General features: G+C 39.8%; 1 protein-coding gene across 1 annotated transcript; it reads right to left on the bottom strand.

The window, feature by feature from the left end:
- Positions 1-55: 55 nt before the first annotated feature.
- On the bottom strand, positions 56-16,817 carry rab11fip4a (RAB11 family interacting protein 4 (class II) a). Its single transcript, XM_029508485.1, is given in 15 exon segments — positions 56-2,860; positions 2,955-3,098; positions 5,087-5,233; positions 5,308-5,445; positions 5,818-5,899; positions 7,547-7,687; positions 8,034-8,137; positions 8,910-9,018; positions 9,167-9,202; positions 10,399-10,533; positions 11,223-11,384; positions 11,480-11,643; positions 12,463-12,551; positions 12,918-13,005; positions 16,595-16,817. Coding segments are annotated over 15 exon segments (1,809 nt in total). The 5' UTR covers positions 16,748-16,817; the 3' UTR covers positions 56-2,743.
- Between the last annotated feature and the right edge of the window lie 565 nt (positions 16,818-17,382).

Below are 17,382 nucleotides of genomic sequence, written 5' to 3'. Positions count from 1 at the left end.
CATGACCATTATCAAAATGCTCACAATTGACTAAATTTGAACTCAAGTGCTTAAATATGACTTATCTTGTATGCAAATACACAACACCTGTGAATGTAAACAAGCAAATAAAAAATTAATCACCCAAAGAATAGTTTGTGAAGGGAATACTTTCATCATTCACAGCTCACTTGTCACTGTAAAGCCTTTCAGTATTTGGTATGTTTTGTTTGGCTAAATGACACCAGGGTGGTGTTGTACCTCCCTTGTTGATGGTTGTGACAGATCTAACGTCAGTTATGTCTGAGGTCTAACCTTCGACTCTCAGCTCTGTCACAGAACTAACACAGATGCTTTCAGCAGTGAAGAATATTCCTGGTGATGTAACCATCAGATTTCTCAGTGGGCAGGACATTGCTCCCCACCACAGTAATAATGATAAGTGGCCAGCTCATCGATGGACCTGGTTCAAACCACTTCACAATGACACGATAGGATGAGCCGGGATTTCCCATGTACTTTCTTTTTCTAAATCATAGGTGCTTAAAATTTTATACAACTTTTAATTTCTCAAATAATTACGAGTTCATTGTTTTTCACAGGCTATGAAGCAGTAAATCAGCACTTTCCCACCACAACACACTGTGTGTGAGCTTTAAACAACAGTTTGAATGCATTTCCACGGCCATAAAACAAGCCAACTTTTAATACATCAACTCCTTCATTGTCTATATATATAGCTATTTTGCCAGTCTATCACTGCAATAGCGTGAAACTAGGATGTGAACTATGCTTGAGCGGTGCATCACTTAAAAATACATTGTTTTGGAGATTCACAGATCATGTTAGAGATCAAAATAAACAACAACAAAACTATTCATTTGACTTAGTGCATGAAATTGCTGAAACTGAACACAAAATTCCACCTCTTTAGCTCCAGTTGTTGAAATCATAGTGACGTGTGTATTTATTGCATCTGGTGAGAAATGTAAGACTGTACAATGAGCGCATGGTATCATTAATAAGTTGAGACATGGCACAGAATAAGATTTCACCTTTTGCATACCTTTGTTATGAGCAGTTGATACTGGCAGTTCTGAAATGTCTATTGCAGGCTCAGTGACATAGTTCCTGACATTAATACATTAAATTAACATAATGTGGTAAACAGTTTATATTAACCATGTATACATTCATGAATGTTGACATAGCCAAATTAAAGGGTTAGAAACACAATCAGATGCTCACAGCTAGAAGCACATCAGTGCTCATGTTTGGTGCGTATTTATGTGATAAATGCAAATACTTTTCTATATTTTTGGCCAATTTAGAAATACTTTGTTTTAGATTCTTCAAAGAAATAGTCCAACATTTACCTTGTATGAAAAAACAGTCCCACGATTAACATACTCTCAAAATGTTTAATTATTCCTTTGATGCTGGTTTGTATTTGGTCCAAGACAATAGAAAAGTTAAAGGACCTATTAGTACATTTTACTTTTGCTACATAACTAACAGTTGCAATAACAGCGGTTTACTTATCAGTTGTAAGAAAGGTTGCATGTTTAATAAACTTCAGTCCAGGAAACTAATGCCAATGAAGAAAGGTAGTCAGCTTCTTTTCTAATGAAGTTAGCATGCTAATCAGCTAGCTGCAGTCCAGCCAGACAGCCTCAATACTCTCCAATAGCAAGACAATGAAGCCTCCAGTCCACCTTGAAGAAGTTGTGCAGCTGGTAAGGGGTATTATACTCTCCTGTACTAAAAATGATGGCTGTAAGTGATCATCACCCACAATCCAGAAAAAACTGCAGGGAAAACTTAAAACTATGCCCTTTAACTCTCTAATAATGTTGGACTGCTTTGAAAAACCTGCTTGGCAATGTCATATCCTGATTTTGACATGTTCATAATTGATTAACTTATTTTAATTTTTCCATGAAATGGAGGAAAAACTCATGGCTGCTTGGAAGATGGCAACAATACATTCAAAATGACATACATCTTATAGACTGCTTTGTCAAATTGTTTGTAGTAAACAAACAAGTGCAAGACACTGGTAAGGTTCTTTTCACCAATCATTGTTCCCTGTTCTATACTCCTTATGTTGGGCTTTTGTTTCAGCCTGGATCCCCAGTGACTGACAGCTCTTCTGTACGAAATAATTGTAGCGCTCAAATATAAATTGATAATACATTGATGGCACATGTAGTTCAGCAGTGACTGGCAAATACCCTCAGAGGGATATTGGACATAAGAAACAGCTGTTTTGGTGATTTATATCAGGCATTTCTAACTAGGGATGGACAATGATTTTCCATCAATTACTTAAATAATTGAAAAAGTTCACATGACAATCACTTTGTCAAACAGAGCCATTGTTAATTCCCATTTTTCAGTGGCACTTGGAAAAAGCATGTAATCATTTTACGCGACCCTGATGTGGATTTAAATGTAGTTGGAATTGTGCACAATTCTCAACAAATCAAAAGACTATTGAACTGCCTCCCTCTTTGTATGATCTGTATGGCACGTCAGGTGTGCAGTGTGTGTGAAGTGGTGGGCATACACCTACTCCCAACAAGGGCTTAATGCTCGCCATTACACAGAGAGATGGACAATAGGATTTTTAAGGTGAGTCAAATTCAAATGGTTATTTCATGATTAGAGTAGTATTGACAAAACAGGCCATGGACAAAAAAAAAGAGCTGGAAACCACTGATACAGATCAACAGTAGATGTGTGTGTGTGTGTGTGTGTGTGTTTAACTTTTGATCTCAAGAATCGAGGGGTTGTGGTCAAGAATGGCCAGAATGATTTTGTCCATGTACTGCCTCAGACGCAGGTTGATCTCCTCTTGCTCCTTCAGCGCATCAACCAGCTGAGACAGACGGAAAGAAAATATTATGTTAGAAAGGCCCATAAGAAATAACAAAAAAGTCAACATGAAACACAGCCAGCAGCAGCAAACTAACCTCATCTCTGGATGCATTATCAATCTCGGCTGCCAGGCACTGAGCCTTGGTGTGACAGGCAAACAGGTTTTTGGTCTCGTACAAACTCAGACTGAGGATCTGAGCATTCAGGTCATCGTTCTGATCACGCAGCTTATGGTTCTCCTTGAGAAGTAAGTGGAGAACATTTCCTTTGAGAGGGAATTCTTGAGAAAACTAGTGTCTACACAAAAGATTGTTAGAGTCTATTTTGAAAGCCAGGAAATACTGGACACAAACATTAATGACTCCACTTACTTTCATGCACCCTACCCGAACCATGGTCTGTATCCCATCCCTACTTTTATCTCCACCTCTTCTATTTCTCTCCCCCACCCGAACCAGGGTCTGTATCCCATCCCTACTTTTATCTCCACCTCTTCTATTTCTCCCCCCTACCCGAACCAGGGTCTGTATCCCCACCCTGCTTTCACTGGTGCAGTTGGAGAGAGGTTAGAGTAGTTGACAGTGGTGCTGTTTGAGATAGTTGTCTTTGTGTGAGGAATGGTGATGGCTGGCATTAGGGGGTGACTCTGGGATGCCAGTGTTCACAGTCTAGCCTTCTGGAGGTGTTGTGGGCCTAACTAGACGAAACACCAACGAAAGGAAGTTCCCACCTGATGACCCCAAAGACATGATAGCTATCACCGCTCACTGGCCTAGTTGGACATTATCTGTAGGGAACATAGAGCAGGGGGAAAGTTTGTTGCTAGGAAGGTAATCACTGAGTCTGGTCCATTTTTTTGTCACACAAGTTTCTTGTGTTTTCTTTAAATTCACCTGGAATTATCCAAATTACTGTTGACAAAGTGATGGTCTGGGTTATTGAGACAAAATTGTATATCTTTCTTCCTTTATTTATTTATTTATTTTTAAACTTAGGTCCGTAAAACAAGACACTGCATCACTGGCTTGTAAACTGCAAAATGTGAATAAGGGGTTGTGGTCTTGTCTCAAACTATTTCATAATATGCTGCCGTGGCTCTTACTTGTAACTCAGCATCTATAAGACTTTTGCATTGATTTTTGCAGAAACCTGCCTGTCATAGCAGTGACGTTTATTAATGGCAAGGCAACAGACACAGAAAGCCAATATAAATAATCCTGCACAATTATGGATGATAAAGTGACTACTTGGGTGAAAACTGACTTCATCTGAAAAAAGGCCAGTCAGGGACTGCTCTTCTTGAGGGGTTTTAATGTTGTCAAATCACTCTCGAAACTTCTTTATTCATCTTTTATCAAGTCATTTGTAGGTTTTGCAGTGCAACTTGTTTGGAAACCTGAGCATGGCTCAACAAAAATGAGAGGAAATTTATTTTGGGAATCAACTTTACAAAAGATCATTGGCACAAATTTAAATTATCTATGTTTATCAAGTCAAAACCACCACAGAGGGCAGAGGTCATCTTGGCATACCCTCAGCCATCACCATAGAGTGCTCTTGTATCAGGGAAGAGATCTACTCTTAGAACCAAATTAAAAAGATATTTGATGGTATTTGCTCTGTTAGTTCCTGGGTTTTAATCAAGTTGCAACACTGTTTCTCACAGAAAAGAACAGATGGACTGCTTTTCTTTTTAAACATGGTGGTGGTGGTGGCAATGGTGCTGCAAACTGAAATGATCCGTAAAGACAACATGACTGGGTCAACAGCCTGCTGACCCAGAGTAACAAGGTTGTGGGTTTTATTTCAGGCCTGGTGCCTTTCTTTTTGAAATAGCATGTTCTCCCCATGCCCTGTGGCACATTACCATCTACATAAAGTGCCTTTAAGCATGAGTGTGAGTGGTTGCTTATTTGTCTGTATTATTATAGATGTTGGCCCTGTGATAGACCTGTCACAGGTCTATCACACCTGACATTTTGGGTGAGCCCCAGATTAGCTGCAGCAAGCCCCATGACCCTGATGGATAAGCAGTTCAAAATGATATAAACTATAATCAGTACCCTCTGGTAACACTAATGCAGACCCTGTCGATTAATTTCTGATCTTTAATTTTTACCAAGCCATTAATGATATAATATACATCAATAGACCATTCTATCAACCAAGACAGTGTTACAGAGTGTAGGGATCAAATATTGAGAAATTAAGGTGTGTGTGTGTGGACCTGTTTCAGTCTCTTGACTTCATGCTCCATTTCGACCTCTCTGGTCTTGGCATTGTACTCGGACAGCCCCTTGCCTTTTCCAGGATGCTCCATCTCGAGTTTAAACAGCTGCAGATATTCCAACTCCCGACGCAGATCATCAATCAGCTACAGGGAGAAGATCAGGTGTGATACAAATGTCGATATTGCTTATCTGTTAACTGTTGTCATCTCTTCTCTACCTCCTGCATGGCTTCTTTCTCCTTCTGAAACTCGTGGCGGTTTTGCCAGAGCTTGTCCATTATCTTCCTGTAAAGGTCCATTTCATCTTTCAGTCTCAGACTAGTGTCCTCCAGCTTGTCTGTCACCTTCTGCTTTTCCTGTAGAGGAAACAATCATTTGGATCAGACAGCCATGTTAAAAGCACTCCTTTCTCATTTTTGGTTTGTCAACACATCTTTTTGCCGGTGTTTGATCCTGTGCGCCAACTCAAACCCCACAATGAAAACATCAATATATTATGATAGGAATGAGGATCAAATACCAGACCATAACTATAATATTGTTTAAATTGTTTATATTGCTGATGTTTTGTTTTTTAATTTTCTGACTCTTTCTATATATATATATTTTTCTGTTTTAACATTCTATATTGGTTTTATTCAACTGCACCGGTGTACATATAGCAGCACTGAAAATGAAGTTGAGTTTGATCATGATTTGTAATTATCCTCTTACTGAACCAAACTCACCTGGTCAAGTTTCTCTGTCTGAGACTTGAGCCTGCAAACGTTTGTCTTCATCTCTCCATTTTCTTCTTCTAGCTGCTGTACCCTACACGCACACACACGCGCACACACACACACACACACACACACACACACACTTTAAGAGGCAGAACCAGACTCAGGGAGGACATCCATCTGGCTTGACTAGTTGGGTTGAGAGAGAGAGGGAGTCATAGAGTGAGAGAGGTTGAGAGAGAGATGGTGCCATAAAAAATGCTAACTAAACATTGAAGTGGGCACAGGTAAATCTTAGCAGTAGTTGATTAGGGGTTTTTAGCAGAAGAAGTAACAATGGGAAATAAGTTGTAGTGTGTAATGATAACTAATGATAACTATTACAGCAGCTGGTATTAATCAGGAACATGGAGCAGAGATGATTCAAGAGAAGCTAACACAGGAGAAATTAAGGCTTTTCAGAGAATTGTTGGGACATCTTGATAGCACTGAAATACTATGATAGAGGTTACAAAAAAAAAAAAAAAGAATACTTTTTCTGCTTCCTCTTGAAACATAATGTTTCTGATCTTCCAAATACTGTGTAGATGAAAGAAAGCAGTTCTAGAGACCTGTTTCATATGAGGGACAAAAGGATATATCCAAATTAAGAAATGGCTCCATGATCCTAACAGTGGCGCTAGAGGCCAAACTTTCTGATGATTAGATAATGCTTCTCTAAGGTGCTTAGTGCCAAGTACACTAAATACAGTTTTGTTTGAGTTCAGAAGTGTAAAGTTGCAGGTCATCCAGGCCTTTATGTCTATAAAACATGCCTGAAGTCTGACCAGCTGATCAGGTTCAGATTCAGCTTCATTGACAAGTATAACTGAGTATCATCTGTAAATGGTGAAAATTGTTGGTGTGCTTCCTGATTATATTTCTGAAGGGAAGCATATATAGGGTGAAAAGGATTAGACCAAGAACAGAACTCTGTGGAACTCCATGATTAACTAGTGCATGAAGAAGAGCCATTGCAAACATATACAAAGGGACATCTGTCTGATAAATATGACTTGAACCAGCTTAGTGTGGCTCCTTTTATCCTAATTTCATGTTTCAGTTTTTGTAATAGAATATTATGGTCAGTGGTTCCATAAACAGCACTAAGATCTAACAGGATAAGTATGGAGGCCAATTTGTTGTCTGAAGCATTTTGGAATGTACTTGGTAACTTTTACCAGTACTGTTTCTGTGCTCCAAAACCTGACTGAAATACAACAAGCCATCCCTATGCAGATGGTCACATAATTGGCTTACAACTGCTTTTGCAAGAATTTTTGAGGTGACTGGGAGGTTCGATATGAGTCTAGCAATCTGGATCAAGATTAGTTTTTTGGAGGAGAGGTTTAATAATAGCGATTTTAGAAGGCTGTGGTACATAACCAAGAGATGAACTCACATTGATCAGACGCAAAATGTAGGTATTCATTTTGGTCTAGGATTGATTAATAAGCAGGATTGAAATATTGCAGTTGCCCCTCCTCATTGGTATGAAGAATATTTATTTGGACAGACAAATACGAGACTCAAGAGACACAAAAACAGCAAGTTACAAAGACTATCAGAGGTGAGGCCCTTTTCCCTTTTTTCTGTCGTGGCAGTGGTGCACAGTTTGAGCATTTAGAATGGGAACTGTGTGAAAGCAAAGAGTCGGAAGCTGCACCTTTCTGGTTGATAGAGATTGTGATAACATTACCTGTTACAGAGCAAGTCCAGCTCTGTGTTGCTGTCTCTCTCCATCTTAGTGTAAACTTCTCGATGCCTCTTGGTCTCTTCCTCCAGACTCTGATCTGCCCTGGCCTCTGCATCCTTCACCTGCTCCTCCAGCTCATGAACCCTGGGATGGAAACACACATATACAGAATGAGGAAAAACATGTCACGTTGTAAACACATGCAGTTGAAAACTTAATGTCCTATATAGCAGGTAAACATGATATTCTATCCTCACTTTGTGTGTTAATTGGTCATATCTGGAACACCATTTGGGTTGCTGGTATTTCCTATATGGAAAATTTAAGCCATAGAGTCACATAGGAATTCAGGAAATGTAAGCATGAGAATTGATGCAGACTTCATGTTTTTTGGAACATTTAAACTTAATTTCACGTGAGAAAGCCTGAGCTGCTTTATAACCGTCAATTATAAAAATTAATACATCGAGAATTTAGTGGGTGCCGCTACCTGTGGACAAGCTGTGTGTTTTCCTGTTTGAGTTTAGACTTGAGGTCCCCGTTGGCTAGACTGTCGCTTTCCAGTTCCGTCACCTTCTTCTCCAAATAACTGACCTGTGGGAGACAAGCAGGCTTTGAACCTACAAGACACACAGGTGGCTACAGGTGCACAGCAGTCGCTTAGGTTTATACACTTTGGATTGGCCTAAGTGTCTGTACCTTAGGAAGCAAGTTTGTCACAATGTGCATAATATTTAGTTAATTTCAAGTTACTTGAAGTTTCAATCTACTTATTGTATGTTTTTTTTTTTTCCACATCTGCTTCAAATTACAATTTCAGTGACCATTTTTGATTCAAACATGGCTTGATGCTGGTGGTTTCAGACAACCTAACTGATAGGTGTGAAAGTGATTTGAGTTGGCTAGATAGAGTGAGTAGGAGAATTTAACTTTGCTGCTCACAGCTATATGCTGAAATCAGGTTTAATCCATTTGTGACAGTAAGTTATATTCATTTGATTATAAAGCCATGTTGGAGTAATTAAACTGAGACAGACAAATCCGTAAAAAGGAGGATGTCCTTCAGTGTGGCCTATACACATCTGTGCTCATGTTGGCACATTTACCTGTATATAAAACTGACCACTTGCAATCAGATGACCTAAGACTGACAACAGGTCTACAGGCCACACACATGAGCAACAACATGGACCTTAGTTTGTTCTAATGGTCTGCTCAGTTTAAAGGAGTGATGTAAATATTTTTACTGCTGATTGTAGCATAATGTTCACTGCACAGCCATGACGCTGATTTTCTCATCTAACTGTGGCTATTTTACAGTAGATGACTTTTTTTTTTTTTTTACTAGGGCTAGGGGTTTTTGTACTTTCTCGGTGATGTCAAGGTCACAGGAGTCGATGCTGTCTGTGAACAGGTCCTCTGTGCTGCTGCCCTGACTGGACCCAAACACACTGTGGTTGGCCTGGAACAGTTGACTGCAGGCATAAGAGGAGACATTGGAAGCCAATCATCGTAAACCCATCTCTGTGATTGGTGATCAGATATTCTCTTCTGATTTTGAAAATGCAGATTCATAGCAGTCATTTTATTTGAGGTCAATCGTGGGAAGCTAAGGTCACTCACCGTCCAAAAGCTGTGCTGGAAATCTTCCTGTTAGGGCTAAAACAAGAGGGAAATACAGAGGTTTTCATTATCTGATTTAAAAGTCAACTTTCTGATCCTAGTACTACTTCATGTCCTCATCTGGCTATTTATGCTAACACTGAGGGTACTTGGCTGCTACTGTTTATAATTTCTTCTGAGTCACTGATTGGTGTCCCAAAGATTTATGGTCTCCCGTATCCAAAATACTCCTCTTGTTGCTGCAACCAGTCATCCCGCAGATCCAGATGAGGCTGCTATAGCAACAGCTCAGGTTTCCCCCTGATGTGGGTGAAGTGTCAGGTGCAAAGAATGATTATCAACCTTTTTCCACCAAAATTAGCAGGCATGCACAAGTATTTAAATGCAACTAAACCTGCAAATAAATACTGATTGATCTTTTATGCACTGAGAGTATTTGCCTTTCCATTTGGACCAATGGCACACACAGACCAAGGGAAGGGAGCGTAGGTTACTGCGCCTGATGCTCTGAGCTTTTTCAATCATTCATTCATCTTCTACCGCTTATCCATTTCCTGGTCATGGGGGGTGCTGGTGGTAATCCTAACTGAAATTGGGCAAAGGTGGGGAGTGGAGACCTTGGACAGGTCTCCAGTCCATTGCAGGGCCAACACAGAGAAGATGAAGAACTACTCACACTCAGACCTATGGGCAATTTAGAGTCACCAATCAACCTAATGTGTTTGTCTTTGGACAGTGGGAGGAAACTGGAGTACCTGGCAGAAATCCACGCAAGCAAGGGGAACATGCAAAATCCACACAGAAAGGACCCAGGCCCAAGAGCTGATCTCATGTTGTGAGGCAACAGCACTAAACACCGTCTCGCATGCTGCCTTTTTCGATCAGACTTGTGTGCTTTTAAAAGTTATTTCAGAGCTTTAGCTCACTCTCAGAGGAAGCTGTAGCTGTGGTGTCTGTGTTTTATCAGCAGCATCCTGAGCAGGTGACAGATCTGTGTCTGAGCTCTGAGATATTATAGAAAAAAGGGGAGTGTAATATTATGATGTATGGTAATGCTGATCAGACCATGATTTGATAAATACCAGTGTTTCTGTCAAGTCATTTGAACTGGGTCTGAATGCCAAGTGTATAAATGAGGATCAGTGAGCTTTATAACTAATAGACAAGGGCCCTACGAGGCTGGAGATCTGGTGGATGGTCTGTGTGCATTTGTGTACATGTGTGCGCTCAACCTGTTGGCCTTGAGGTTTCGAAGTCGAGCCTCAAGGTCATTCAGTAGATTTACTTTCTTGCAACACTGAGAACAGTAGATGTCCAACAGCTCACTGTTGTACAGCTGCCGCATCTTCTGAGGCGTCTGCCCTGCACTGCAATTACAAAGAACATAATAATGTAAATAACTGAAGTGCCAATGTGAGAAGTGGCTGTTGCATTGCAGCAAGACATGCCTTTAGTTTAAGATTCTTAATGGGATCAATGGTTTACAACTATAAGCTGCTTTTCTCTGTTTTTCTTCAACTGAGGACCCAGGAGTAAAATGTTCAATTATTACACGAGCTGCCAGTATTCACAAGCCCATCATTTCATTTCACTGTGATTACATTCTTTCTCTATATAATAATGTATAACCATGTTCTTTTATAACTTAAACTAAAAATAGTCATGGGTAGAATCTATAAATATGTGGAATTAAAAATTGAAATAAAAGTGCTTAAACTTACAAAATAAAAGTAGTACTTTGATTTTTCATCTTTTTCCTTGAAGGTTGCGTCAATATTCTCAACCATCTTAATAATAAACAAGTTCAACACAACCCTAAAGCCAGCTGCCCTGAAACAGGCATTTAAACCCCCTTGGCCTAATATGCAAACTGGTTCTCACATATATGCAAACATGCAAACACACACACAAAATGAGCAGGGGCACAGCTCTGAACACAGCTGTCATTTATGTTATAAGTACCATTTGTGCTTTTCAAAATGTATGCCTATGGGAAACACAAAATAATACGATGCGAGTATGCGATCTGGGGTGTGTACCAAGCCTGATTACCAACCTGGAGGGAAGTGAGGATCCCAGGTCTGAGAAGCCATTTGTTCGGTTGTCTTCTTCAGGACAAGGGCTGCTAGGAATGAAATCCCCATCCTCCCCCTCACCATAGTCCTCAAACTGCTCCTCCCTGGTGATGAGGGATGTAGATGCTTAGCCAAAAAGATAGCTATTGTTGCATTGGAAGTACCGTAACAATGACCACTGCACAACTCCTCTCAACTACAGACGCACTTATCAGCCTCATAGACTGCAGTGACTGACCTGTCTTTATGGGTTGGATCCGCAGATTCAGGGATGTTGGTGTTGTCATTGCTGCTGTCCATGTCACACTCCCCATCAGCACTACAACCCTCACTGTATGTATTGCATTCTGGGTAGGACCGCGTACACATGATGATTGGAGTGCTCAACTGGGCCTCATTGTTCTACACAAAGAAAATGGGTAAACATTAGTATGTCAACCAATGTGCTCATACTGCCTTGAGTATTTTCATAACATAACTCCCACTGTCAGTCCTGTGTTGTGGTGAGGTGGGCACATCATTCAGTGAACATTAAGACAAAACAGACTGAGTTTCATCCTGCCCTGCATTTAAGAGGGCTTCATTTACCTTTCAACCAATCTAACAAGCAGCATGCAAGCTACTCTGACACTCTTTTGTTTTGCAGGGTCATCTGTTTGTTGGAGAAATCATAACTACTGATGAAAGAATGATTAGAACAATGTTTATTTCATTTTTTATTGGCAGCAAGGGCAACAAATGGAGTGCAGCTATTCTCTCCCTTGCTCTCTCCTGTTGCTAAGCAACTGTCCAGTTGTACTAATCTCTAGCATATATGAGCAGGCATGCACTGCAACAGAAACATCGGAAATATGCTTGTTTGTATGTTTGTAATTTATTATTTATGCATGCTGAAGCCCAAATCTATTGCTGAAGACAAGAACATTCCTAAAAGATGTTGCTCGGAATCACTAAAATGAATAAACATGACAAAGCCTCTTAGGAGGACATGGACATAGGAGGTCAAGTAGTGATTTTCAATGATGAAAATACCACGTTAATAAATCAATTGCTCTTTACAACCCTCCACCTTCATCTACAAAGTTGATCTGTGGCTAACCCAGCCTTCAAATGTGGTAATGCCGCAAAGAGAATATATCTATATGTTCTATAACTTAAATAAAAATTTAGACGCAAAGATTTTTGGCCAGAGTGGTCAGGAGGACAGTGATAAGATTGTACCTGGTAAATATACCCATTGTCAGTAACAGATGGCTGGTTGGAGATGGCACTGCGAGGACCCACAGCTATCTTCAGTATCTCCTCACAACCTAGCCAGAGGGCAAAGAAAGAAAGATTTATGGAAGATTACATTTATGTGACCATTCCTGTTCTATTTCTAAAATCTATGTTGTGGTTTTTGGTGGAAGCAGAACACTAGAATCAGCGTGAATTCATGGTTCACCTTTGAGAAACATGAATTCACGCCGACTCCTTTTATTGTATTTCAAGGGGATAAAGACGCTTGGAGCAAGAGTTGGAAAGATGATATCACATCTGTAAGGGGGATGAGAGAACTTAACTTAGCTTAATGCAAACACTGGAAAGAGACAGAGAAAATAGCTTGGCTGTCTCCACCCTATGGTACAAAAGTCTTGGCTTAAATCTAGTCTTTAGCACACATCAACTTTTCTCACCTTTGATGGCAAACACTCCATGACAAAAGTCTTTGAAGTTTATTTTTCCATGAGCATTAGGGTCCAGGTAGCTAGTCAAAGCCTTCACCTGCATAACAACAACAAAAAAACAAAAACAAATGAAACAAAATTAGGTGTCAGTATCAGTGCTATGAATTGAGTCATCTTTACTGCTCAAAATTAAAAAGGCTGTTATTTATTCAGTATTCTGCCAGTATGTGCAACTGTCTCACAACTAGGATGAAAAAACAAACAAACAAAAAACAACATTGACAGGACTTTGCCATGCTTTGGAAAAAAAAAAAGACAGGGCCAAACCAACCAATTTTCATTTTCATCATTTTCAAATAGAATGCAGTGACTAAGTCTTATACTCATATTAGCTGCTGCTGACTGTGCACTGCAATACCTGAATGTTTAGACACGTTCTGACAATAATAAGATGTAAATAATGCTTTGTCTAATGATGATGATAATAATTTGTCTTGTCTGTAATCTGCAATGTACATAATGTTTGTTGGATATCTTAATACAATTATATGAAAACCAACCATTGTACAAATCAAAGCTGTACAAGCTAAGTGACTAACGAAAACTGATCTCACATTGTGTCAGAACCCGTTATTCACTCTCCTATAGCTTTTAAATCATTGGTGAAAAGCCTTTGCCTCACTTGCCTCATGCTAGAGAGGACTGTATAAATCACACATATTGCTTCTTCATTGACCAAATTTACAATTTTGCCTGAGTCTATGCTCAATCAAAATCTGAAATTTACAAATGGCCCTTAATTCAGTTTTGTAGAAGCCCGTCAGGCAGCAGTTAGAACTTTTGAGTTTTCTTTGAGTCTTCTTCCTGTCAGAATATCTCAAACTGAGATATTTAGACAGCAGTGGCAGTTGTAATAGTAAAGATGGCGGTTCACAGGTGCTTTCTATTTAGTCATTGTGTCTGAAAAGCAACAGAATAAACTGACTTTGACAGACCTTAGATCTCGGTGCGTTGCATGCTCGGAACATGTTCTCAGGGTAATAGTTGGTTCAAATGAGAAAACACAAATTCTAAGGCCCAGCTAATGCTTGGCTTTACAATTTATCAAGAATGCTGCTTTCCCACAGAACAAGAACCTTTTTGAAATGCATCATGTGTACTCTGATAAATTTTTCATCATGCTATTATAATCCCTAGGGTGTGCATTTTCATGTATGTGTGTAGAAAGTATAACAGCGATGCGGTTGTGAGATAAACCTGAGGAATAGGGGTGTTATATTGCAATCTGACTGTCACTGCAGTCAACTAATCACCATTGTAACAGATGTGTCTGAATATGTTTGTTTTCCAAATGAAACAATTGTAAACATAGGACTGATGTACACCACCAGCTCACAGGCTGTTTTTCTGGAGCTAGGCGGATCATTTCATTACTTAATAACCAACCAATCCGCTCCAAGGCTTCAAAGCTCTCATCGTCACACTGACAAGGAGCACAGAGATGAAAGAAGAGAGAAGGAAGATGAAGCAGCAGCTTCCTTTTAGTAAAGCTGGGTTATTTTTAGTGATGTTGCACTTGGTGCTCAGCCGCCATGACAGCTTCAAGGATAATCCAGTCCCACATTTAGACGTTGGTTATGCAGAATGATTGATGCATTGAGGACTTAAACTGCCTCATCTGCCATTTATCCATTGTATTCAATGTGTATCTGACCACTCAAAATAGCCTGGTGGAACCAAGCAGACTTATTCAATGACTGCTATAACAATGAAAAGTATCTTTTATATGTTAACTTGATTTTTTAACTGTACTAGAATAATTTTGGATTTTACTTTATCTATTTATTTAAAAAAAACGTTTTTTAGAATTTTACAGTTCTTACCACACGTCATTAGATTCATCTCCAATCCTTCCATACAGCAACTGGCTTACATCTTTCCTACAAGATGGGAATATTGATGTAAAGGCTGGGGGTTGGGGGTTTGTTTGTGTGTGTGAGCACAACCAAACAATCAAACTGTTCTACATATCTCTTACAGAACACCCAAACACTGTTCAAACGTCAGCATTAGCTGAAACAGCATCCTCTGGAATGTCAAACTTAATTTTCACTTACCAGCAGTGTCTGCTAAATGTGACAATAACACAAATTCCTCCTGGGGTGTGTAGGATATATTTTTTACAAATCTAAAGCTAGTTGGATTTAATAGAATTTTATCAGTAATACAATCTAGATACAATGTTAGCAGATACACAGTCATATTTACGACTCAGGCCTTATCTGATCATGTTCAGACACTACTGTAAACTTAATGGCCCATATGCTTTTCCATGTCATTAACAAAGGAAGAGCATTACAAGCTAAGCAGAGACACTGTGGATGTATACTGGAATAATGCTGGCCTGGCTGTCCTATGTTTAGTACCTCAGAATTGCTGATCAACCTGTGCCTGGCACTTCTGGCACTGCTCTCCGTGGTTCTGAAACTGAGACTGACGTGAGCATCTCTCTTTTTTTTTTTTTTTACATTTAATTTAAATTAATTTTAAAAGTCCTAAAATGGCATATCAGAGTTACCCACATCCACAACATCTTTGTGCTCCTACTTTAATATACTTGTGCTCAGCTGACCGCATTGACATCTTGTTTTTACTTAAGTATTAAAAATCTTAATTTACGGTTTCAAGTAGATTGTGTCATTCACTGCTGGTTCAACAACCCACTGAGTCTCACTTGCATTGCATTCTGGTCATTTGCAATCTGAAACTGCCAGTGTTAGAGGAAGATATAAAGAGCATTCATTAATTCATTTTCAACTGCTTATCTGTCTCTGGATCACAGGGGGTGCTGGAGCCAATCCCAGCTCACATTGGGCGAGGGCAGGGTAACCCTGGGCAGGTCACCAGTCCATCACAGGGCTTATATAGAGCATGATGAAATTATTTAATTTATTTATTTTAGAAAAGCAATTATGAAAAGTGTAATTTTAAAAATGACCACATTATGAATGTTATATATCAGAGAAGTCTAGGTGTTAAACTAATAAATTGTTGGAGGAAAAAAAAAAAAAAATCAAATATCGCCTTCAAACCTACATATAATGGTAAAATGCTACTATAAAACCAATACTATCAATCAAGGACAATGTTGGTCTTCGAATCAAACCCCCAAATCACTGAGCTGGTGTGATATTAACCTTTGGTTAGTGTCGGGGAAAGAAAAATACATCAGCAAAAGGGAGCAAAATACCAAAAGCATTTTAAGAGAAGGTGGGTTGGCATTTAAACCTTTAACACTGGAAAAATGCAAGGCAGCAGTTTAGTCTTTATATATGATTTTGAAGAAATAATTTGCCGCAATTTTGATTGTTAAGGCCACATTGTTTAGTCACGTCATGTATAGTTCAGTTTGCTCAATCAGAGTTGCCCTCCTCTGACTGTTTGGATGGAGCAGTGCAAAGAGGGTGGATGAGTGTCTGTCTCACTCTGACACGCTACTAGCTGGTGAGCCGCTCACTGTTAGCATCTGTAGCTCACCTGACGTCAGACAGGTTGTCTGCCATCAGGAACTCACAGTCTCTTCTCACGCATTGGTCTTATAAGATGTCCTCTGACGGAGCCCGGTTGATAAAAGCAGACCTGTGGAGCAGCAGCCTACAGCCACGCACTCCCTCACCGCCTCTCACCTCGTCTCCTTGACCGAACTGAACACCGAGGTCCACCAAGTGCTCCACCCGAATGAAGCCGTCGGCATCCTCGTCACACACGTCGAAAACCTCTTTGAGACGCCTCAGAAACTGCAGTAACTGCTCCTGGTCGGGGAAAATATGTCCTTCCATTGCAATACCGGCCTGGTCTCGGTTAAATGGACTGTGAGGGAACCGGAGCAACGATCGTCGCCTTCATCCTTGTGTCCCTCCAGACAGAGACGACGGCGGCGACGACGTCCGCTGCTGCCAGGTGCACCTAACAGCGTCGTCGGCTCAGGACACGAGGACTGCCGGGAAATGGCTACAGTTAGGACACGAGTTACGTCACAGGCTAATTAACGAAACAGGTCTGTTACTATCCGCCTTCAAAATAAAACCTAAATTCAATGACATCAGCCAAGACAGAGTGTCAGACAAAAGATGGAAATGACAATTTCGAAGACAGTAATAATCGTTAGCAAAGCTGTGGAGATTTTCCCCAAAAAAAAAATGTCCTAGGTAGTGCACTTATTTAATCTCTGATATTACTGAGTCAGTTTGCTGACTTGAAGAATCTCTTCTGCCATTCCTACTGTCACATTACTGTTTTTATATCAACACTGTTATTTCAACAAATTAAATGTTGATGGGACTTTTAGTGACATCACAGCTGCAGACAGAATAAAGTCCTAAGTATCAGTGAAAGATGAAAATACAACAGTAAAGGATCTTGTTATACACACACACACAAAAAAAGAAAACAATTGAATGGTAAAAAAAATTCA

The sequence above is a fragment of the Echeneis naucrates genome, chromosome 8 (assembly GCF_900963305.1).
Source record: "Echeneis naucrates chromosome 8, fEcheNa1.1, whole genome shotgun sequence".
Lineage (NCBI taxonomy): Eukaryota > Metazoa > Chordata > Actinopteri > Carangiformes > Echeneidae > Echeneis > Echeneis naucrates.
Note: the sequence above shows the minus strand (reverse complement) of the source record. Positions and strands in the feature narration are given on the sequence as shown.